The sequence below is a fragment of the Perognathus longimembris genome, chromosome 24 (assembly GCF_023159225.1).
Source record: "Perognathus longimembris pacificus isolate PPM17 chromosome 24, ASM2315922v1, whole genome shotgun sequence".
NCBI classification, from domain to species: Eukaryota; Metazoa; Chordata; class Mammalia; order Rodentia; family Heteromyidae; genus Perognathus; species Perognathus longimembris.
In genome coordinates, this window is record NC_063184.1 from 29,582,794 (window position 1) to 29,607,044 (window position 24,251).

The 24,251-nt window shown below is 48.5% G+C and overlaps 1 protein-coding gene across 6 annotated transcripts in view; it reads left to right on the forward strand.

Annotated features, from left to right (window-relative positions):
* Znf827 (zinc finger protein 827) overlaps positions 1–24,251 on the forward strand; it is a 166,117-nt gene that overhangs the window by 103,310 nt on the left and 38,556 nt on the right. For all 6 annotated transcript variants that reach the window (XM_048333774.1, XM_048333769.1, XM_048333772.1 and 3 more), the window contains exons 9-11: positions 18,766–18,903; positions 22,558–22,729; positions 23,526–23,692. In XM_048333774.1, coding sequence (XP_048189731.1) covers positions 18,766–18,903; positions 22,558–22,729; positions 23,526–23,692 — 477 coding nt within the window. The remainder of the gene's footprint in view (positions 1–18,765; positions 18,904–22,557; positions 22,730–23,525; positions 23,693–24,251) is intronic.

Here is a 24,251-nt window from a genome sequence, read left to right on the forward strand (position 1 = left end):
GGAGGTGGTATCCACAGCCTTTTACGAAGCCCCCTTGAGCTTACTTCTCAGGCACGGGTGAGCCGTGCGTCTGGGGCATTTTGACCGTGGCCTAGTACCTTCTCTGAGCAGAGAAAATACACATCCGCTCACATAAAACATTTTCAGGTAGCACTTACAAAGCCTCAAAAAAGCCCATGGTTGTTTCTTTGCGTCCATAAAGACCATCTAGATGCCTTGAAAATAAATTATGCTAGAAAAGCCCGCATTCTTGAATATGTGTAATGGATGATGGAGAGTGTTTGGAAATTGCTATGTAGTGACCCGGGCTGTGGTTTGGAACTGGCTAATTCAATCTACACAGCCGTGTATATGTATAAAGAAATTTACGATATGTTCTTCCATTCTTTTGCTATCCAAAAGTGCATATTCTCATTTCATGCAATTTCTTCTTTGTGTTTATTCCTTTTCAGGGCAGCAACTGGCCTCTGCCTGTAACCAGGGTAGAAAAAAAAAAGAAAATCATTCCACTCGCAAACGAGACCATCTATTTTCATCCCAACATATCCATTCTGTAGGACAGAGGAGGGTCACGCGTGACAAAGACCCCCCCCCGCCCCGTTTGGATCTAAGAGTTAGCGGGGTGCTAGTCAGAGGCTGCGCCTCCCTCGCTCCATGGGTTTCCTCTGGTGAGGTAGTGAGCGCTTCTGTGTCCGGCGTATTCTTGGGAGAGGGAAGTCGTCGTTAAGTCGATGGGCACACGGGTGGCCATCTTTTGCATCTGCTGAATTCTAAGTTCAGTGCCCCAGCCCCAGGTGTTGCTTGGAGATAACCCACCTAGAGGCCCCAGGGACTCTGCAAATCTAGCAGGTCCCCGACTGAGCGCCTCGTTCCCCCCAACAGTCCTGTCCTCCTGCCTCCTCCCCCAAAGCCGTCAGTCAACTCACACCTGAATGAGAACCTTCCTCTCCTGTTTGGTGGCTTGTTTGTGTTTGTTGGTCGTGGGACTTGAACTCAGGGCCCGGGCACTGCCCTTGAGCTCTTTCACTCAAGGCTAGTGCTCTACCACTTTGAGCCACAGCTCCAGTTCCAGTTTTCCGGTGGTTTACTGGAGAGAAGAGTCTCACGGACTTCCCTGGCTGGGCTGGCTGGGCTGGCTTTAGCGTCCGGCTTTCTGTTTTGCTTTCTGTCTCACTAGGTGACGTCGTCCTCGCCACTCACGACAGATAACTCACTCCTGCGTTTGGCCCAGGTTGGGGTTCCCCCAGAAGCACACTAGGAAGCAACATGAGTGCATTTAGCGTTTGTTTTTATTTGTTTGGAAATGAGACCAGGAAAGACCGTGTACAGGCAGTGGGGTGGAGATCAATGCCAGAGAACAAGAGAGAAAACCACCACCCTCCAATAGATTATCAACGCGGACAACTCTTAACTCATTTCCCTAGTGCTTTGTTTTTCTAGAAGGCACTGTCTTCCCAGCCCTGATAGCTTCCCGCTGGGGGGAAGTGGGCGCCCCGTTCTCATGGGCCGCCTCACTCAGTCGTAGTCGCTGCTCCCTTTGGGACTTGTGCCCTACAATTCCAAAAAGCACATGTCCTTAGATATTTACAGTCTCCTATAAGCTCCCGAGGAGAAACTCGTCTTTTTTGAAGGCAGAGCCCGTTACAACTCAACAGATCTCGGATGAAAGCTCGTTACGGAAACACCGTGTCGTTTGTAGAACGGTCGCAGTTATAAATGTTCTCTTAATGAGAGATCTAGGTAAGGCTGTAGTACGGATTGTTTTTTAACCCGCAGAGAACGTGTGTGAGTGCTGGTTCCTCTGTCACGGGCGTGCCCGCGGCAGCTCTGGAAGGAACGCCCGCCTCGGCCTGCCGGGCTCCTGCTCAGCCAACTGCCGGCCACCCTAAGGCCATTGGCATTTCTGGGGTGGTGTCGTAAAAGGAGGGGCAAGGAGGTGCTCGACTTTGCATGGCCTGATGGTTACACTCAAACCCACGGGCCAGGAGATGCTGTAGAACAAAAAGACGGGAAAACAAACCGAACGCCCATAGGCTGGGAGCGGCAAGGTAAAGCCTGTGCGGTCCCATCCAACCCTTCACGGCCGTTAGAAAAGGAAGAAGAGCTGTGGGAACTGATTTGAAAAGATGTCCAAGACGTTGGTTAGATTTGTAGGGAAAAACACAAAACGCCAGGCTCAAGACGTGTGTCACCATGCTCCCATTGATGTTTGTTTGTTTTTTTAAAAAAGGAAGAACCTTTTATGTTTGCACCTTGTGCTTGTGGATGCTCAGATCATTTCTCCACAGACCGAGGAACTGAATGGGGGCTGAGGAGTAGAATGAAGAGAACAGTAAGTGAGACGTAGTTTTCATTATTAGTGTGTGTTATCTGCACACGTTTGTGTGTGCCTGCCCCCCCCCCCGTCTCTGTCTCTGTCTGTATGACTGTCTGTCTATCTCGGTCTGTCTGTCTCATCAGTATTTACGCATATAATTTGGAACTATAGTGAAGAATCTCTAGATTAAGCGACCTGTGAAAATGAGTAGATAAAGCAGTAATTCTTAGCTTTTTTTTTTCATTGATTTCCCCCGTCTAGAAACCAGAGGTAAACGAGATTTTTAGACACCTCATAAAAATTTAAAACAGGGGCTGGGGATATAGCCTAGTGGCAAGAGTGCCTGCCTCAGATACACGAGGCCCTAGGTTCGATTCCCCAGCACCACATATACAGAAAACGGCCAGAAGCGGCGCTGTGGCTCAAGTGGCAGAGTGCTAGCCTTGAGCGGGAAGAAGCCAGGGACAGTGCTCAGGCCCTGAGTCCAAGGCCCAGGACTGGCCAAAAAAAAAAAAATTTTAAAACAGGTTATCCATCCACAGACATGGTCTGATGCCACCATTTGTCAAAATGTGTGTATACAGGAAAAAAAGATAAGAAAGGGTAAAATGTAGAAATACTAGATTTACCTCAGTTTAGTTGAGATTCCAAGTGATTTTCCTCTACCAGTGTTCTTACTGGCATTCTTACAATAAATGTAGTACTTGTATACTCAAAAAGACACTTTCCATTTTGAGCAAAGGAATAATTGTCTTATATAGTCTCATACTGAGTGCTTGACATCAGATCTTTCCGGAAGTTTCTATCACAAAGATATGCTTAGAGCTTTAGGCAAGATCAATTCTGGCAGCACCACATTTAAATGCCTGGAAATGCTTGAGTTGGAAAAGATGAAAATCTTGAAGGGAAAAAAGGTGCAGTGTGTTGGGGACCTAGAACGTATATTCAGTTATCAAAATACTGTAGCCTAACAAATAGGAAAGCCTGTGTCGTGGCTGCGTAGGACTTTCCTGAGTTTCCTTCCTCCGCCCCGTGTATATGGGGGTGCCTCCTTCCCATGGGGCTTTCCAGTCAACATGATTCATCCAGCTGTGGAGTCTAGTTTCCCGCTGAAAGTACTCAGGAGTGAGTCACTTGGAGCAGCTGCTTCTTTATGAACTTCAATGGGATTAGGCCGGGAGATGTGCACTTGAAAGATTTGTGAATGGGTGGGTCCCAGGGAAGAGGCTGAGGAAGGCAAACCACTTGCTTTACAGGAATGGGAAAGAGGCCAGGAAACGGGATAATTAGGGAGTAAGCGAGCTCAAAGGAGAATGATTTACCAAAAAGATTAAGTCTAACCCCTGGCTGCCAGTTTTTATTGGGTAGTGTAGAGGCAGGAATTAACCACTGATGTGGAGATATATATGTATAGGTGACATACATACATATATATGTATGTGTATATATATATATATGAAACAAGATGACGTATGCCAATTATTTTTTTGCTTACTAATTTTGTCTGTAGCTCTGTAGGCACTTGCCAAGAGTAAAAGCAGAGGAAAAGTTTACTCCAGAAAAGAAAGAAAGGGAAAAAAAAAAAAGAAGAAGAAATGTGAGCTCTTTCAAAATGCTTTTAACATGTAGGCATGCTTTTGGTATGTGAGAGTTATTTTTAACACTATTTTTGGTCAAATTGTTTTTCATTTTCCTGAAAAATGTTAATTTTTAAAGCACTTCTGTCTGTCTCCCAACTGTTACTTTTATCACTCGAAAATGTGGTATTTTAAAAATACCATCACTGGTGTCATGCGGAGATTTGGCTTGGATTCCATGTCTCTCATAGTAATTAATGGCGTGCTTTGAGAAAAGGCATTGGGACACGAAGAAGGAAAATACGAAAATGTTCAGGGCAGTTGTCCTTGGCAGTGGTGAGAGCCCTTGCATGTGACTTTTTTGTTGTTGTTGTTGTTGTTGTTGTTGTTTATTTTCCCCTTTTGTCTTTTTTTTTCTCTAGTTCCTTCAATCATCAGACATTTTCTAAAGAACAGTGAAGTTCAGAGAGGGAATAAGAGGTTAAGGAACAGAGACAAGACTAATGATGCTTTGAATTGTAGTCTCTAAGTTATATTCAAGACTGTGGTCAGACACAGGGCCGGCCTTTGCCAAGAGACTCTCAGACATCTTGTGTAACCATGAGCAGAGTTTGGTACAGTCATGTCAGAAATGTTCAGGCTACTGTCGTGTAAATTATTAACAAAGAGCGGTAAAAATCCTCCTATCAAATACAAAGATGTGAAGTAAGTCACTTGCTTCAATTTGGGGAGTGGCTGAAGTTTGAGAATGGTTACTTATTTTTAACCTTTAGGTGGGAGATACATGAGTGAACCTTGCCTGGGGCACCAGCTGTTGTAAAAGACCTGAGTGGCCATCTTCTCTCACTTGGTTGTTGAAAATAGGAAACTTCAATGCACCTGCCATTGTTACTGTGACATCACTTAGTTCGTTTCCTTTATGTCTTTGACTTAGGTGCCATAAAAAACCCACAGCTGCTGGTGGAGGTATTTTCATTGTTATTCAATGTCCAGTGAGCATTCAGATTTCTGTTGCATCTACTTAATTCCTTAACCAAAGAAGGACACATAGCAAAACCATCTTAGTGGCTGGAAACAGCTTCATTGCTTGCTGCATTGGGCTTTTTTTTTTTATCAGTAGCTGGGGATTCAAGATGATATAAAAGAATTAAATAGAAAAGTATCTGGGTGTCATGAAATACTTGTGGAGTGTATGTACCACTGGGAAGAAAAGATCATTCGTTCATTCCTCAGTTAAAAGTTTTGATGTGTCTCAACCACCAAGGTGGAGTTGGTGATTATCTAGTTAGTCTTCCCTCGGACTCCTTCTTCAGCCCCGTGGTTGGAGGCAGTTTGCGGAGATAGAAAGGAGACAGTAGCATAGGTGGACTGTGAGGGAGAGAGACTGAGCCCAAGAGGGAGCCCGAATTCTGCTTTGCTTCTAGTTTCTAGTATGATGTCAGCCTCAAAATTCAAGATGATGGAGTGAGAAGTAGATGGTGGAGAGAGGAGCGATTGTAACACGTGACCAGTGCATCCATTTTCACTAGGGAACTGTATCGACGTGTGTGTGTGTGTGTGTGTGTGTGTGTGTGTAAACGTTCACACATAGGTAGATAGGTGTGCATCTATTCCCTCTGGGCACATTGGTTAAAATCCCTAAGAGAGCTTTGCTATTTTAAGTAGAAGTTTCTATTGAAGAGACTTCAGACTTTAAAAAAAGAAAATCCTGATTGACTGAAACGTGCAGATTGCTACCCAGAAATTGTGACTTTTCTTTGAGGTTATACAAACATGCAGTAGAACAATGTGTAACCAAAGGAAGAGGGAAAGGGAGAAGGAGGGAGAGGAGGAAAGAGGGGAGGGGAGGAAAGAAGGGAGGGGGGAGGGAGGGAAAGAGGGAAGGAAAGAAATCAGGTTAAGGAAAATTTTCTCCACCTCGACGAACTCAACTTGTTTTGTGCGTCCATAACCCAGCCAGGATGGTCAGGTGTGCTTCCACACACTGTGAATGGGTTCGCGTCGTGTTCATTTGACTGGAGAACCAGGTACCCCTGGAGAAGTCATTCTTGACTGGAGCTTAATGACGTTATTGGCTCGGTTGCCTTTTCAGAGTCGGGTGCACTGGTTTATTTGTAAGGGGATTTTTTGGATCAGCTGGAGAGACTCCTCTCCCGTTAGAAGGAAGGCAGGGAAGGCGTGAGTCGTTCAGGCCACTGCTTCTGAGGCGGTGTGGCATCCGCTCCGAGCCTTTTCGGCTGTATCTGTGACACATTCCACCGCCTTTTGCCAGCAGCTGGGTTCCTGCATGGCGGTCTCTGCTTGTGCGGTTGAATTAACTTCCTCAGCTCCACTGTTGGCTGGCAGAGAAGTGCTTTTTCTTTTCATCTTGACGGGGGTCAGCAGCCCAGATTCATTCAAATTGCTAGACTCGTTCAGATTGCTGGGTTCAATGGGCCTGGAAAGATTGCTAAAAGAGGAGATTTTAAATCTCCACAATGAGTAGTAATTTGGCACATTTTTTTAGTTTACAAGACATGGACTCTTAAGAGACTTTGTCAGAACAAAGTGGAAGAACATACTCAGTGGCTTTCAACCATTTTTTAATAAAGTAAGGTACATTTTGCCTTTTGTTCATGTGTTTATGTGTGTATGTGGTGAATGTATACAATAGTGATGTCAGATACAGATCGGTAAACCTCCAATCTATCTACAAGTAATACTGTTTGAGAGAGATCTGGAAGATTGTGATTTGAAGTCAGCTTGGGCAGAGAAGTTCATGAAACCCCATCTCCAAAACAGCCAGCAAAAAGCTGAGCTGGCAGTATGGCTCGGGTAGTAAAGCACCCATCTAGTAAGGAAATCAAGCTAGCACGAGATCCTGAGTTCAAATCCCAGTGCTGGCAATACATAAATTAACTAGCTACCTGGCTGAAACTCACAGCCTTCATTTTGTGATCTGCTGACAGAAACTTGACAGTCACTGGGCTGACCGATGAGAATGCCCGCCCCCCCCCCCCAATCAAGTTTCCAGCAGCCCTCCTGGGAAGTGCCTCCGGGCCCCTGCTGCCCCCCTTCTGTGCCGGCTTCTTTGCTTCTTACTGCACAGACTGGTTTATCGCCGGTGCCCGGGCCTCTGCTCCCATCCTTGGAGCTCAGCTCCCGTCGGTACTTTGCCAGCCCTGCCACGTTGAGACCGCGGTCACCACACACCGAAGCAGAGGAGCCACGCTCTGCCCTGGGGCGGCGGGGAGAGAAGAGTCTTTCTCACAGTGATGGTGTTTTCCCTGTGGGTGAATCACATTGGAGAACAATTGTATCTCACAGTCTTGCAAAAATGAAAAAGTGAACTTCTGTGGGAGGCAAGCCTAGAGGACACGTTTAACGTTCTGCTTTCAGCCGTTCACTCACTTGAGCCCTGGTCCCTGGAGCGAGTCTCTGTGCCCCTCCTTAGCTCCGGGTGACTTAGTGCAGAGAGGGGGCAGGTGGCCCCGTAGGTTGCCTTGGACTCCCCTCCCCAAAATGATCTCGTGCTGTGAGGAGCAGATTCTTCTTCCTCCCCGACATGACAGGTTGCAGTGCTCAGATTGAAATCATGGGTTCTTGGGAGTCTGCAAATGATAGATGGCAGCCATCCGCCAAGCTTTTAAAAGCATATTATGAAAGCCGAGAGAAGATGTGTCTTGGGTTCCACCCACTCAAGAAGCCAGCAGAGAGAGAATTCTCTCAATTAAAACATAATGTAATTTCCATCCCACCCATGGGACATTACTTCTGCTACGTTGACGCAAGTGAACAGCAAATGGATTGGCTTCCCACGCCCTGACAATCATTAATTACACCAGAGTGTAGGGATCGGAGAGAAGTGCAGGTTGACAGCATTTCCCTCACCTGGCTTCCGGGACAGGTGACAAACTCACGGATGCAGCTTTTCTCTGTAAACTTCTTTCCCGCTGTGTCTCATAGGACAAATGCCACTTGGATATTATTTGGGTTGAATTAGCTGGTACTTGGGAACACAGCGAGCCTTTCCTTCATTAGAATAGCATCAGAGTGGTGGAACTTGGCGAGTGCTTAGGAATTCTCAAGTATCTCCAAAGGGCCCTCGGTATCTGAACATCCGTTAGGGAGGCACTAGCAGGGTCTAAATGCAGAAGGACCTTTTTTTTTTTTTGGCCAGTCCTGGGCCTTGGACTCAGGGCCTGAGCACTGTCCCTGGCTTCTTCCCGCTCAAGGCTAGCACTCTGCCACTTGAGCCACAGCGCCGCTTCTGGCCGTTTTCTGTATATGTGGTGCTGGGGAATCGAACCTAGGGCCTCGTGTATCCGAGGCAGGCACTCTTGCCACTAGGCTATATCCCCAGCCCCAGAAGGACCTTTAATGTTGGGAAGTAATCACAATTGGGAAAGGGTCACATTCTCTTCTATCCTTAGAATTTAGATAACAGAATCCTATTCACACACTAAAAGTTCTTAGGTTGTTGTTTTTTTAAATGTACATACCCAATCATTTCTATCTTACTCTTGAATAGAGAAAGTTGGATTCATAGTTAGATGTGCTTAGAATGATGCCTGTAACTCTTCATAGAAGAAACTCAGTGAACTTCTTGATTTCAAAAAAAGATAGGAATCAACTCGTGCTACCTGCCCCTGACCACAGGACACCACTGCGCCAGAAACTGCACTCAGAACTTACCTGGCTGTGTCCTCCTAGACTTTAAGTAGTCGCAGTCTCTGCTTGCTCTCAATCTGTTAACTTACGGTACCTTCCGTGGAACGGTTCCCAGCGAAGAGTGGGTTTTGCCACCCCAGGACGTGGCAATGCCCAGTGTTAGGTTTAATCATCTTAACTAGGGAGCAGATACCATTGGCATCCTCCTGTAAGTCACCACCAAGGATGCTACCCAAAGCCAGGCGTGCTAGTTTACACTCGCACCCCAGCTTCTCAAGAGGCTGAAGCAAAAGAACGGCAAGCGTGGCCAAACACACTTTCCATACTGAGGCTCCTTTGAGGCCAGCGTGGGCAACAGAGCGAGACCAATCTCAAAACGAAATAAGGATTGGTGATGTCGTTCAGCGGTGGAACACTTGGGATGAACCCCGATGGACAGAAAAGACCCAGAGCAAAGAATCATCCTGTCTAAAATGTCAAAGGGGCTGAGCTTCTATGCACTGACAGACGTACATAAAGGTACACATAAAACAAACACAACTCAATGACCTGATATACAAATTAGATGTTTTTGCTCTAACTCATCCATGAACATGTTCTTGGGGAAAAAATTTTAGGTTTCTAATCAACGGTTATTTGATCGCCTTAGTTACACTTGTACTTGATTTATTTAAAAAAAAAAAAAAACAAACAGCTGGGTGGTTGTGATACTATTTATTGTGACAGTGACCTAAAACCAGGCATCAAACGTGACAGAATCTTGCTCATGAATCGTCATTAAAACCCCAGGGAAACCCCAAGGATCAGCATTATAGGATAGGGGTCCTGCTCCCTCTAAACTCACTGACCGAGCAGACTTCACATCATAAAATTATGATAGGTGCTAGTTAATGATGAAGAGCCGGTCGCTATTTTTTTTTAAAGGCCATCATTTCAGTGGCTTAAATAAGGGACACGTTTATTTCTCTGTTATTCGGCAATCATAGTGCAAAACATCAGGGCCCCTTGTGGTTCCTTATCATTCTGCCATCCTGGGTAGTGAGCTTTGGTCTTCCTAGTTTATAATGTGGCTGCTGTAGCTCCCACCATCACACGCACATCCTGAATAAGAAGGTGAGGGCATGCCCCTCCTTTTGGGAGCACACCCCGCTTTTGATCATCCTGTGGAGGGCGTGGGCTCTGGGCCAAGCTCAGTGCTTAGTACACAGCACACCCGCGCCCAGCGCAACTCAGGGGGTTCCTTTATGGCAGAAACAAGGAAAGCGTGGTGTTGGGGGGAGCACTGGGAGTCCCCGCCTTCGGCATCTCATTCAGGTCACATCGAGGCATTTGAGCCCGATGGAGTTCGTCAGGCATGCCTTCCTGCCCTGTTCTTGCATCCTTTTGGGTTCATCCTCACGCTGACTCACTCTCTGTGCGGCGGCGGTTCACTTGTCAAAAAGTCCTGGTGGGGGTTGGAGGCATGGCTGGAGGGGGGGAGGTCTGGCCAGTGAGCGGGAGCATGGGGTGCCTGTCTTAGACTGTTGTCATCGCCACCCCCTCCCTGACAAGAAGTATTCAAAGAGGAGCCCTGACTTGAACATGGAGGCGGTACGAAGTCGTGCACACACCCCAGCCCGTGGCCTCCGGCTTCCGCCCCTCTCCTCCAGGGCCGGGGCTTTCAGTCCAGCCCCACCCCGCCTCCTGGGGCTCCTGCTAATTCTTTCTTTTATTCCCCACCCTAAGGACATTTAAAATCTCACAGTGGAGCTCGTGCTCCTGTGAAGACCTGCAAATGGCAGTAGCCGCCTGACCTCCAGTGTTTCAGATCTCAGCATCTACCCAGGGACCCATCCATCCCAGGAATCTGCTCTCCTCCATGAAGAAGCTCCACCAGGGCGGGGCGCGCTTAAAGCAGCAAACACACGTACTTGCACGTGCAGACCAACACCTGTGTTGAGAGGCTGGTTGGGTCGCTCAAAGGCATGTTGGTGGTGAAGTCATTGCTTACTTTTTACTGGCATCCACTTTGTAAGCAGGATAGAATTACAGTGTTGCTGGCTTGCTGTGTGTATTAACAATTCCTTTGTGAATTCATAAAGTGAGTTAGGGCAGCTTTTTCTCCAGTACAGTACACACCTTTGTCTTAATTTTTTTTTTCTCAGAAAGTCTCTCAAGGCAAATGAAAATTAATGTCATGTTCTCTAACTTATCAAAACTAATATAAAATTTAAAAAAAAAAACTTAAGCAGGCTGGGTCTAATAGCACACAGCTATAATCCCAGCTACTCAGGAGGTACAAGTAGGAAGATCATACCAACTGAGGCTATCCCCGGGAAAAATGAAACTGTACTTGAAAAATAAACAGAAGTGGAAAAGACTAAGGGTGTGGCACAAGTGGTAAGAATGTGAGCCTGAACCCCAGGAAAATGTGAGCAAATCACAGGATCAAACTAATTAAAGTCTATCTTCTCCATCCCCCCACCCCCCAAAAAAAAGTTTTGCTAAGTCCTTTCAGTCCTCCCAATATAAAACGTAGGACAACAAGTCTGTGTCCACTTAATCTCAAATTCAGTGAGAAAGGGCAATGGTGATCTATTACAACATTCCCTATTACTTCTATAAGCAGAAAAGGACAATAAAAACGATTCCTGAAAGCCTTTGGAAATGAACATTGGTTAGATTGACTTGTGTCAAAATCTTTATTTGACTAGCTGAAATTGTGAGTAGGGAGAGAGAGGGAGTGTGTTCATAATGATATAGTTCCGTACTTCAAACATAAATCATTTCCACTCAGCCCACAGAAACTACTGTCTTCTAAAACTCAACATACTGTAATCGAATGCTTAAGAACTATTCCCACTGAAGAGTTTTAGTTCTTTCACGCCTCTCCCCCCTCCCAATAGGGCTCTTCTCATGGCTTAAAAAAAAAAAAAAAAGAAAATACAGGAAATAAACAAGTACAGAAGGAACAGATGGCAATGAGAGAAGACTGGTAGCCTTGCATGGACAAGCACACACCAAAGGAAAAGGAAAGACGGAGGAGTCTTCTTGGAAAAGGCAGAGCTCTCCAGTAGGGGCTTCCAGTCATCTCCTAAGATGATCCTTCACCGTTTTCGGTGGAACCTGCACTTTGACCTAGTGAAGACATAAAGACACGAAGACCTAAACAAGCGTTCTGCTTTAAAGCCATCTTGGAGAATTCACCATTTAGCTCGGGGACGTGGTGTCGTCCTGGCCTCTGCTGTGGACGGCGCTGGTTTCCTTAGCAGTGGGGACAGCTCTGTGAATGGGGTTTTCACCCATCACCACCTTTTCCGTCGGCCTTTATGCTCATCGGCTGTGTGTGTGTGTGTGTGTGTGTGTGTGTGTGTGTGTGTGTGCTTTTTAAATGGGAAACAGACATATTTGAAGTGTGACCTGACATCATTTCCTGCATGATTAGAACGTGACCACGTGTTTTTTCAGCTCCGGAGACGCCGTCAGGACCTCCACAAAAACTCTTGTGAGGGGGAAAGGCAGCTACAGGCTGCTGAGACAAGAGCGTGGCAGGGTTCCAAATCCAAGAGTACTTGTAGGTTCCCATATTAATGTTAGATGCAAAACAAAAAAAACTTTGCTCGTGGAACATGAAGGTTACAAACGTGCACACGCTCCAAGTGAGAAAACAAGATTCTCACGGGGACATCTGTTGTGCACTCGGGTACGTGTTCCATCCCGCTAAGAAGACTGGTTAGTCACGCAAGGCTTTTGGTATGTAGTGGGGTTGAGGACTGGAACAGAAAACGGGGGCTGAGGTGAAGTGGGGGGGAGCTTGGAGCTCCCTCCCCAACCTCAAGCTACGACCTCAAGCCACACCTGAAATCACCATCAACCCTCCACACACCAGGAGCGGGGCACCCCCTTCCTCCTGGTGTCTCCTCATTCACACACAGCGAGGCGAAGGTCCTGCTGAAGTGAAACCTCCACAAACTGCCTCGCCTTCCCCATCCTCATCAGTAGTGCTGGCTTTGCGTTCTGGAGACGGGAATGGGGACAAAACCTAGGCCTCCTGGGCCTCGGGAGTGCAGCTTTGTACATGAATTTATGATTACTTTACAACACTTAGTTCCCATATCGGTGCATGTTTGTCGGGGTTTTTAGCCCCCCACCCCCGCACTCCCCCGACCTGCGGGAGAGACGGGGGAGGCACGCCCCGACCGGACGAGCCAAGCAAGGAAAGGGTCGACAGACCGCCCGCACCCAGCCCTCCCTCACCGGAGGACAATCAGACGGCCTGGGTGTCAAGTCAGCGCAAGATCTTGTTTATTGGGGAAGTGCGTGCCACTAATATAAGGCACAGGAGCCAATCAGGTCTAAGATGGGCAGGAAGGGGAGGGGTGAGCTGTCCATTAAGGGCGGAAGAGCCGGGGCATCACAGCCAACAGAACCGCCTCCGGGTTATAACCAAAGACACCTGTAGCAACTGCGCATTGTCGTTAGGCGCCACCATCTTAGCCACACGTGGCCCCAAGACTGAGAAACAGGCGGGGCCGGCTAGTTGACTTCCAAGTGTGCCCCACACGTTTTCTCTCGTTTGCCTATAATTGGTGAGGTTTTAATCAAGTCAAAAGATTTGTATTATTTTACATCTAAGAGCTCTATAAAGCAAGGGCAGGAAAATGTGCTTGTGAAGGTAACTGTGATAGTGTGTAAGAAACACATGCACACCATACAGCAATACATGGCACACAACCAGAACCTACTGGATTTTCACCCTGGAGAAAGGAAATCGAGCGATATTTCCACATTTATTGTTTGATCGGTCTGTAGTTTGACTTGTGATAAAGACCGTTGCATTGCATTTTTTATGTCAGATTAATCTGGTTTCCCTTTCCATTTGAAAATGGAAATGGAAAGGAAATGTCTTTTTTAAAAAATAACAATTGTGGGCTGGGAATATGGCCTAGTGGCAAGAGTGCTTGCCTCGTATACATGAAGCCCTGAGTTCAATTCCCCAGCACCACACAGACAGAAAATGGCCAGAAGTGGCGCTGTGGCTCAAGTGGCAGAGTGCTAGCCTTGAGCCAAAAGGAAGCCAGGGACAGTGCTCAGGCCCTGATTTCAAGTCCCAGGACTGGCAAAAAAAAAAAGATAATTGTCCAAAACGAATTCTATTCATTACCTGACTTATGAAATGGTAATCCCTCTGTACAACACCTTAGTAATAATGATAAAACGATATTTTTTTAATGTACATTTCCCCTCCTTTGGTTATGTCACAGAATATTATCTGTTACTTTTACATAAGCCAGACTGTTGCGTGTTTCTATTTCTGGTGTGTAAGCCAAAGTAATCCATCTCTTACTCGTTCCTGATGCTGGCATCGCAGCGGCCTTGTTTATGTTTGTATTGATGACGGCCGTGGCCTGCTCCGGCCTTCCTTGTGGGATGTGTCTGGCGGAGGATGGAGTTTACACCACGTCTCCCACACGTAGCTCCGTGTCATTTTTCAGCGGGACATTTGTATTTGAGGCACATGACGGTGGCATGAATCCTGAAAAGAATCCATAAATATCTTAAAAGATATATTTTCTAGGTGTGATACATTGCATTTTAGCAGCGAATGGACATTAAAGTTATGGTATTGTACAAGGAATTTCAGGACAAATGAATTTTCAGCCTGTAGATTTTGTTTATTTATTTAATCTGTATTTGTTCGCCCCTGAGAACAAACTCAGAGGCTTGGAGAGACTCGGTGGGAGGCAAGGAGGCAAGTGGTCCACCAGCCTGTGCCCTTTCCTTCTCCATCTCAGATAGGTTCATTTACCCATGGTTCCATGGTTCTTCTCCTGCTTAACAGATAAGAATCCGCCATGGACATTTGTCCGTTGAGGTCGGTCGGCCCAGCACTAAGCAAAAGCTGTCATTCAGCTTTCTAAGATGGTCCTGCAGGGCCGCCTTGTTGCTGGGAACCAGCTGTACCAAGTCTTGGTCCCTGTAGACGTTGGAGGAGCTTGAGTGAGCACCTGGGCCAGCCTTTGCTCCCTAGCCGCTCGCCAGGTTCCCTGGGGCTGTCCCCCTGGCTCTCCAGGCGACCGTCTCCTGATGTCTGAGAGGAGAAGGTGGGACCAGGCAGTGGCCCAGGGTCTTTGCACCTAGCTGGAAGCAGGGTGAAGACTTAGTTACTATGGAAACTGCTCTCAACCCTGTGCGTGTTCCAGGATGCATGGGGCTTGGAGAGGTCTGCACTTGATGCTTTATTTTCTCCCTGCGAAAATGAATGTGTTTGTTTAAAGATCCCCACATGCTCTGCTTGCTCTGACGGAGAGAGTTTGATAGAGCTCCCTCCTGGACTTCACCAGATGTTGTCACCTCCTGGACCATTTCAGAGACATGCTTGATCATTTATCTCCCCAGAACCTGGGCATGAACATCCAGAAGTAGTGACACGAAATTATACTTGGCTAAATTTGCTAAGCATTGAAGTTTGAAATGAGACCAAAGATGATCAAAGCTATGAACTCGTTTATGCCTGACTGTCTCCACCCAGTGTTTTCAGTCAGCCACATATTAACCCAAGAAAAATAATAATAAACGATTGCTAAATTCTGTCTTACCAGTTCATCTTGATCAGCAAAAATATCTCAGTTTGAAAGAGTATCTGAAATGATCCTTAAGGAGGAAATTGGTTCCACTGCGAGCTGCTGAGTGATGGACACAGGGAGCTGGTGGAGCCATCGGACCCACCGTGGACACCACCTCGCTATCTTGCGCAGGCTCACGAGTGCTAAATGACATGGAGGGACAGGCCCTTCGTGCCTGCCATCCCCCTATGGCTGGCCGTGATGCCACAAGGCAGACCTGAGCTAAAAAGTTAGAGATTGACACGTTATCCTAAATTCAAATGTCCCTTAAAACTATTTTAAAGAAGTACTGAGGAACTTCGAGCACTGTCACGCTGATCAACGCCAAAGAGGCCCAAACCACACAGCTGACTCTCCACTGGTGCCTCTCGGCAGATGGGAGCAGAGGGGATGAGGTTTCTAGAAAATTCCATGAGCTGCATGGAAAACGACCTGATAGGTCATATTCAGGGCTACGAAAGGTTCCGGAATCTCGCTTCCCAGCCTTGATGAGGACAGAGAACGGATCCAGATACCTGCCGTCCCCGTGGAGAGACCTCAGTTTCCCCGAGCGCCTTCCCCGGCGGTCAGCCCACGTGGTGTCTGTGGAGCCGCACAGGGACTTAGGGGTTGAGGTCCTATTTTGGCGAGTGTGTGGCTCACAGCTTGAACCCCACAGCGCTTCCTTTCTCAGCAGTTTTCCTGACAAAGCCAGGTTGGAGTAGTTAGTGCTTGGAGAGGCTCGTCAGAGAATGTGGGGTTCCCGCCCACAGTACAGCGTACCCTCAAAGCCATACCCCGCGCCGGACATGAGGCCCAGGGTGCTCGCCCTGAACGGAAGCTACCTTGTGCTTGGGAGCGCTGGTTTCTTTATCAGGACCAGACGTGCTCCTCGCGTGACGAGGAGGACCTGGGCGAGAGCGTCGCGCAGAGCACCTCGCCTGCCCCTGGGAGGCCCCACTCTCAGGAGCGTTCTCCCTTGCTCTTCCTCCCGGTGCTCCTCTGTGCTCCTCGCTGTGACCTGCGGTAGGGTCCCGTGTCTCCAGGCCCGGAATCCTCTCCGCTTCACCTCCCTTTTCTCAAAGAGAGAGATGGAGGAAAAATCCTTGCATCTGTGAATTGCTGCCAAATCTGCATCTGCCCACTTCTAACCCAAGAATATTAAATTCAGAGCCACCAAAGAGCAGAAGGGGACCAACGACTCTGTTTACCGGAGACTTCGGTTTTCGTTTTGTGCAGGTCAGGGGTGCTTGAGAGAGGCTCTGGGTCATGGGTCCATTTCAGCCTCAGTTTCCCCATATGTAAGATGGGAACACTGATGAAAACGTAGTTCAGGCTCCTTTTTGAACCAAGGTTTAGGTCAGGCTAGAGACTTAGGCAGTGTGGAAACTATTGTCAACCTTTCGCACTCTGTGAGGGGCTCTTTGGTGGGAGACTCGGAATGAACTCGTCATTTCATCCTTGTGCAAATGGAAGCGTTGGATTTGGAGTTGGCTAAGCCTTCCGCTCAGTCTGATGTTCTTTCAAGCAGAACTTGGGTAGTGCTTCCTCCCAGACTCTACCAGATGGGGATGTCATGGAAAGTTTCGGAGGTGTGCTTGATTTGTTGGCTTCCCTCTTCCCAAAGTCCCATGCACGAAATGGGACCTGTCCCCGTTTCCTCACCCAGTCTTAAGAAGCATGGTTTCTTCTACAGTAGCTTCGCCAATTAGGCCTCTCCATTACAAGATAGGAGCCTGCGTTCACTGGAAACGCTGGGACATGTGCATTCGGACAGTGGCCGATTCCCCCCACCCTGCCCCTCCTTTTCCAGCAGTGCCATCGAGGTGGAAGTGCTCCACTGGCACAGGCTGCCTGCTTCACAGAAAACAGTGCCTTAGTTAGAGGGGTAGCTCAGTAATAGAACATCTGCCTAGCAGGACGAGCAAGTCTCTGTGTTCAATGCCCAGTGCATAGAGAAGGAGAACCAGCAGTATGGGGGAGAGAGGGAGGGAGAGAGAGAGAAAGAGGGAGGGAGGGAGGGTGGGAAGGAGGGAGAGAGAAGAGAAGATGGATGAAGTACCCATCCAGTAGTTTTCCTTACCTTCTAAGGCCCTGGAGAGAATTGGACTCTTCATGATGCTTCACTTCTCAAGTATATGACTAACGCTTGAAAGAATTATTAAGAGACTTCTTCATTTTTAATTGTACCTACTTGTGGGGTCTCTGACCCAATTAACTCATTCTTGTGAATGTATTAGAAGACCCTGTATCCTCTTAACCTCTCTTTATAATTATTACTCTCACCCTTCTTGGAAGTGCTGTGTTGATTACACACTTATGAGGAACTACTTTATAATACCCTCTTGACGCTACGTGGTCGCAGTGTCCAGACAGTCAAGTCTTCAGAAGGTCTACCTGCCTCCCCCTCCCCTTAAATCCCCCTCCCCTCCCCACCACTCCACCCCTTGCTTTGCAGATTTTAGTCACCCACTCCTGCTTTAATACAACTAGCTCTTCTCCCTTAAGGCCCAAAGAGCTAGTTTTAACAAACACAGGCCGATCAATAAATGTGTTTTATCCGTGTTGGGATTGTTGGCAGGTGTCACACAGCAAACACGACTGAAATTTCACCATCCTTCCCTTTCTGCCCTTTCCAACCATACGGCTGTATTTGTTTCTTCTTTGCTGAGATTAGGCTATCTGGCAAATCTTCATTCAAGCGAGAATCGATCCAGTTGCCTCATCCAAATACAGGGAGAGCCCGTGTCTGGGAAGTAGCTTTAGCCAAATGGGTTCTTTCTGCTGGTGTTGTCTCTGACGAGGGTGCCTACTTGGATCTTCAGGCAAGTTCTTCCACCGTTTACTTAATGCCATGTGGCATTTGGTTCTGCACTAGAAAGCTGGGCTTTACAAAGATTCCCAGGAATTTACTGCTGTAAAGGACAAGATGAGCTGTCAGTGTTACCTGTCACGTGCTTCTCACACACACACGTGTCCTCGTGGAAGTGCCCTCGTCCCTCTTTTCGGCACCCTGTCTGTCACCCGTTTCCTAACCTCTCTGTGAACGGGGTGGTTGCGTAATCTACTACAGCTCATTGGAAAAGAGGTATGGGCCAGCTCATCCTAGAGAAGACCGTGGGAACATAGAAACGTGTTAGGACGACCGTGTGTATTCATGTCCACTTCATTCAAGGCCATGAACGATGTGCAGATAATTCATGGCACTGACTTTTTGTTCTAAGCGAGTGTGGCGAGGCTTTTGGGGGGATTCTGGTGTGCTCTCTTGCATTCGAACGCTTTATGTGGAGGAGCAGGCAGTAGACACTCGTGAGTCCGCTTCCTGTAAGTTGCTTGCGAGGGATTCTGTACAACATGGAACAGAGGGGAAGAAAGTGACCCAGAAGATCCGAGAAAGTGCTTTCTTTCCACGCCTTGATTGAGAATACTTTAGTTTCTCTCTGTGGCAAGAATCTACACTTAGAAAAAAAAATTACCACGCAACTCCACCACTTTGTCCTCGCGTCCGTGGCCTGTCGTGACGGACGAGGACACGCAGCTGGAGTGGAACTCCCTTTCCTCCTCAGCTTAGGACGGGAGCGGAAGCCGCGGGTTCACCGCTCGCTCGCTGCTCACAGTGCTTCTCCCTTCTGCCCAGAAACAGAGAAGATCGTCCTGGAGGCCGGAAACGGGTTGCCGTCCTGGAAGTTCAGTGACCAGCTCTTCCCCTGCGACGTGTGTGGGAAAGTGTTTGGCCGGCAGCAGACGTTGTCCCGACACCTCTCGCTGCACACAGGTGAGCGAGGGCCGCAGCTGCTTGCTTGACACACGCACGCACACACACACACACACACACACCATCACGAACCTCTGCGCTCACGGGAGGGGGGTTTCTCGGAGGGATTGGCTACAGGACAGGCTGGAAGCTTGTCCACCCTCAGCTCCTCCCGTCCTGCTAGGTCCTGGGTAAATAAGTCCCCCCCCCCCCCCAGAACGGGCGGTTGCGTCTGTATCGAAAGGGTTTGTTGAGTTTGAGTGAGAAAAGAATGACACATTTAGACAGAGCGGAGTGAGAATCCGGGCCTCTGTCAGGATTGGAGTGATTTCGTCTTCAGGCCTCAGGGAACAGCATGCCATGGTTCTGTGCTCTTACGTCATTGTAGGAGCAGGGGGCGGGGGGAGACCACCTTTGTGCACAGGCAGGTTTTTGCCTTTCGTTTTATGAATGTATAATGGTTGATTCTAAGGGTTGGAGGAATAACAAGTCAACAAGCAGTAAAGAAAGATTAAGTAGCGGCATGATTACTAAACATCAGTGAAGACACAAAGACGTGAGGTGAGATGAAACCAGTGCTAAGGGCAGGGAATATGGCCTAGTGGTAGAGTGCTCGCCTCACATACATGAAGCCCTGGGTTCGATTCCTCAATACCACATAAACAGAAAAAGCTGGAAGTGGCGCTGTGGCTCAGGTGGCAGAGTGCTAGCCTTGAGCAAAAAGAAGCCAGGGACAGTGCTCAGGCCCTGAGTTCAAGGCCCAGGACTGGCCAAAAAAAAAAAAAAGAGTGCTAAGTGTAAAGCAAGAAATAGATAGTACATGCTGTAGCTCAGTGCTAAAGCATTTCCTTCGGGTGTGGAGTGCCTGAGTTCAATCCCCAACACCAAACAAAGAAAATATATCAAGTATTTCATTTATCTTGCTGAAAATCAGACTTGTAAAATGCCCAGATATATTTTACATGTAGGAAGCACACACACACACACACACACACACACACACACGCACATACACATTCACCTAGATGGATGGATGGATGGATGGATGGATGGGGAGAGAGAGAGAGAGAATAACCATGGGTATGGTAGTGTATGCATGTAAGCCAGCACTCAGGAGGCTGAAGTAGAAGGATCACAAATTTAAGGCCAGTCTGGACTGTATAGCAAGACCACTGTCTTTCTCCTCCCTTTCTCTCTCTTTCCCCTTCTCTCTCTTTCTCTCCCTCCCCCGCACACAAACATAAGGTGAATAAAAATTCAAACTGAAAGTTTTGTACATTAGGCAAAATAAAGGAAGCATTCATATGACAAGATTCATCTTGATCTTTTTTTATATACTTTAAATCTTAAATTCCACTAAAGATAAAATTCAGTCTTGTACTTAGCCACAAGGAAAACTATTAATGTATTTTTTTAAGAGTGGAACTTTTATAGGCCACATTCTCTGAGCATACGTAAGTGAAGTTTAAAATAACTGACAGTCAATAAAATACCTGCTTAATTGGACCAATTAAAAGAGAAGAAAATCAAAATCCAAGCATCACACGTCTAGAAGGAATGAAAAGAGCAATTCAAGCGGCAAGTGACGCAAACAGCTCTACCTCTAGTCACAGGAAAAAAATAGAGACTTCAACGTTTAATTAGAAGAGAAGAGAGACAAAAGCAAAAGGAGCTTGGTGCTCATCTTAAGGAAAAAAACAACAAAGCCTAGAGCAGCAGTAAGTAAAAGAAACCTGGTTAAGAAAGGAGCAGAGGCTGGCGGCTCGCACCTGAGCTCCTGAGGATCAGGGTTCGAAGTCAGCCTAGACAGAAAAGTCCTGGGGACTCCATCTCCAGAATTCCAGTTGGAGATGTGGCACCAACTGTGAGCAAGAAAGTTGAGCAAGAGCTTTAGGCTCTGAGTTCAGGCCCCAGTGCTGGTCCAAGGGCTTAGGGGCAGGAGGGCGGCGCAGACAAAAAGAAACTAAAGCAACTGCATTCCAAAGGAAGAAAGAAAAAGGCAAAGGAACGCCGCCCATCAATCCAGATGATGCTGAATCATCAGAAAATAGGGACGCCTCGTGGTGCTATTAAAAAAAAAAAAAAAGCAGACAAGTTAAATGAGAAGTCACGTCAGCAGAATGGAGCCAAGGGACGGGTAGAACTTGAGTAAATCAGTTACCAAAGGGAGATCTGGAAGGAATCTTTCCAGATGATGGCGCAGAATAGGAAGCGCCCCCATTCACTTAAGGAATACAAAACGTTAATGTTAAACATCAAGATCCTCACTTAGGCCAGACGCCGGTGGCTCCCGCCTGGAGTCTCAGCCACTCGGGAGACTAAGATTTGGAGAAGTGCAGTTCAAAGCCAGCCCAGGCAGAAAGGCCCTCAGAACGCCCATCTCCAATGAACCAGCAGAAATGCCAGACTGGAGGTGCGGCTCAAGTGCTAAAACACCACCCATGGGCAAGAGGGCTGAGCTTGAGAGCCCGGGTAACAGCAGATTACTAATGCGAATGCAAATTGCCTGTCCAGTGAGGGCCCTCCCTCCCCCGCCCCCTCCCTCTCCCCCTCCCCCAGCCCGTGTTGGCGACTGCCTGTATGTCTTATGGTAGAAACACTTATTTATTTGTTTTTTTTACCATGTTCTTCTCTATGAAGCAAATCTGGCAGGCATTGTTATACCCCAAGCCCAGGAATACCAGGTAGATAGAAGATGAGGTTGTTCTTCACTGCTTCTGCTGCCATAATCTGTGCATAAAAGCAAAGCCTGCCTCTCCTCCAGTAATATACTTGATTACTCAAATGAATTCAAGATGCCACTCTGGAAACCATCCAGAAAGCGTTAGTCAGTTTTATGCGTGAATTTCCATTAAGAAATTAATTGAATTTTTTTAAATTTTATTTATGCAAGATGAAAATTTCCAATTAAATTATTTTACGCGAGTCATTTTTCCCCCTTTAATTTCATTAGTTTTTATTTCTTGTCTGCCCCAGGACTGGAGCTTAGGGAAAGTGATTGGACCCCTTACCCCCGCCAGTCGCTTCTAGCGCTTGTTTCGCTGTCCTTCCTGGGTCAGGGCTCACCCATGATGCACATTTAGGGCACACACACACACACACGAACACACACATAGATGCACACGTATCCAGGCCCATAGACATAAGCGCGTGCGCACACAAGAATATAGACACACATATGAAAACAGATATGAATATGGACGCCCACATGGATGTGTGAGCACACGTGTGTGCTGAGACCCGTGTCCATGCACATACACACATGCACACACAGGACACCAATAGCACAGACACCTGTGTGAGAAGAAACGTATGCATGCAGTGCCGGCCCTCCCCCGAAGGGAGCCCGAGCCGCCCCTCCCTCGCTGCCGCTAGCCGACCCCCCACCAGGGCTGCCGACCCTGCCTTCTTACGTTTACTCGTCTAAACGTTATCGGGAAGTCGTCGTACTGAGGAGATGCCACTCAACAAAACAGTCTGTGAACACAGCGCGTCTCGACCCATGCCCCCCTCCCCCCTTGACACACAACCCCGTCCAACAATCAGAAAGAGAACACAACCGCGTCAAGCTTGCCAGGCCCGGCAGGGGGGCTTGGTCGTGTTTCTTCTTCTTTCTGAGAGCGTTATGGGTGTTTTCTTGTTTGTTTGTTTTGTCCCCCCTTCCCTCTCCCCTAGAGGAAAGAAAGTACAAATGTCACCTGTGCCCCTATGCTGCTAAGTGCCGTGCGAACCTCAACCAGCACCTGACGGTCCACTCCGTGAAGCTGGTCAGCACCGACGCCGAGGACCTCGTGAGCGCCGTCACCTGCGAGGGCGGGGACGGGAAGAAGCACCCGTACTACTACAGGTGCGTGGACGCCCCCCCCCCCCCCGCGACAGGCCCACGGCACCCAGCCGCCTGCCCCCGTCCTGGCTTTCAGAACTCGCCCTGTGGGGAAAGCCAGGCACCCGCGGCTCACACCTGCAATCCTAGCCACCCAGAGGGTGAGATCTGAGGAGCACGGTTCGAAGCCAGCCCGGGGCAGGAAACGTCCGTGAGACTCTTATCTCTAATTAATATTATTAATCCAGAAGTGGGGCTGTGGCTTGAGCGTTAGAGCCTCAGCTTTGAGCGAAAAAGCTAAGGGATGGCGCTGGGGCCCTGAGTTCGAGCCCCAGTACTGGCACATCAGTTTTCTTTATTTTGGTCACTCTGGGGCCCCCGCAGCTTCCGGTTCTGCAAACCTTGGCCACAGAGACGCTGGCAGGTGGGTGCTCTTCCCAGGCGTCGCGGTGCACGAGGAGCTGTGGCCGGCAGGGCTGCCTCCGTGCTTTCCTTGATCCCCAAGAGCTTCCCAGAGGTGGAAGGAGCCGCTCCGGCGTGGCCCCTGGCCCAGCACTGAGAACCTGGCAGGGCTCCGTCCCTGAGCCCGGAGGCCCCGGGCTCTGCACGGCGTCTGGACGGTGTGGTTGTTGATTAACTTCACGACGGTGCGCGTTGCGGCAGCGTGCGTGGAATTGCGCTGCGCTGGCTCCTCGTCTCTTTGGCATGGTGACCACTCCAGCGGCAGGCATTCCGCAAGACAAGAGGCCGAGGCGATGCCCTTGGGTGGAGAGGAAAATGCGTGTGCAAACTCCCTCCCCCTCTGCTTCCTTCCACCTAGCTGCCACGTGTGCGGGTTTGAGACCGAGCTCAACGTCCAGTTCGTCAGCCACATGTCGCTGCACGTGGACAAGGAACAGTGGATGTTCTCCATCTGCTGCACGGCCTGCGACTTCGTCACCATGGAGGAGGCGGAGATCAAGGCTCACATTGGCGCCAAGCACACAGGTGACCCCCAGGCTGTCCCTGTGGGACTCTTGTTGTCCTTTTGTCCCCTCAGTACTGAGCATCTGACTCGGGGCCTTGTGTCTGCAAGGTGGGTGCTCTGCCTCCGGAAGCCAGCTCTCCAGCCCCTGGTGGCGGTGGCTGTTTTCGCCTTGTGCGACGCAAGGTCTCATCTCCTGCCCGGCTAGGGTGTAGGCCTGTGATCCTCCTCTCCGTGCTCCCCCCGGGGCCGAGATCCACAGGCCTGAGCACCATTGGGTGCCAACCACTTGGCAGAAGCATCCTTCTTGACCTTGACGTGTCCTTCCAGAGAAGGGAGGGCTCTTCCTGAGCACGTGACCCTGCGTGTTCCTCACTGCCTAGCCTCCATGGCCCTCTCCGGAAGACTCTGAGAAGGGCAATTTCTGTGACAGTTGTGCTGACGAGGCGCGTGGCCGACAAGGGTCCCCGGGCACCTCCGGCCGCCTGAGCTCGTCGGTGCCGATGGCAATAAAGGCTTGTTTTTGTCCGTAAATTGAGCAGCTAGGACTTGGGGGTCTGTGGAGAGTCGTTATGCTGAGTG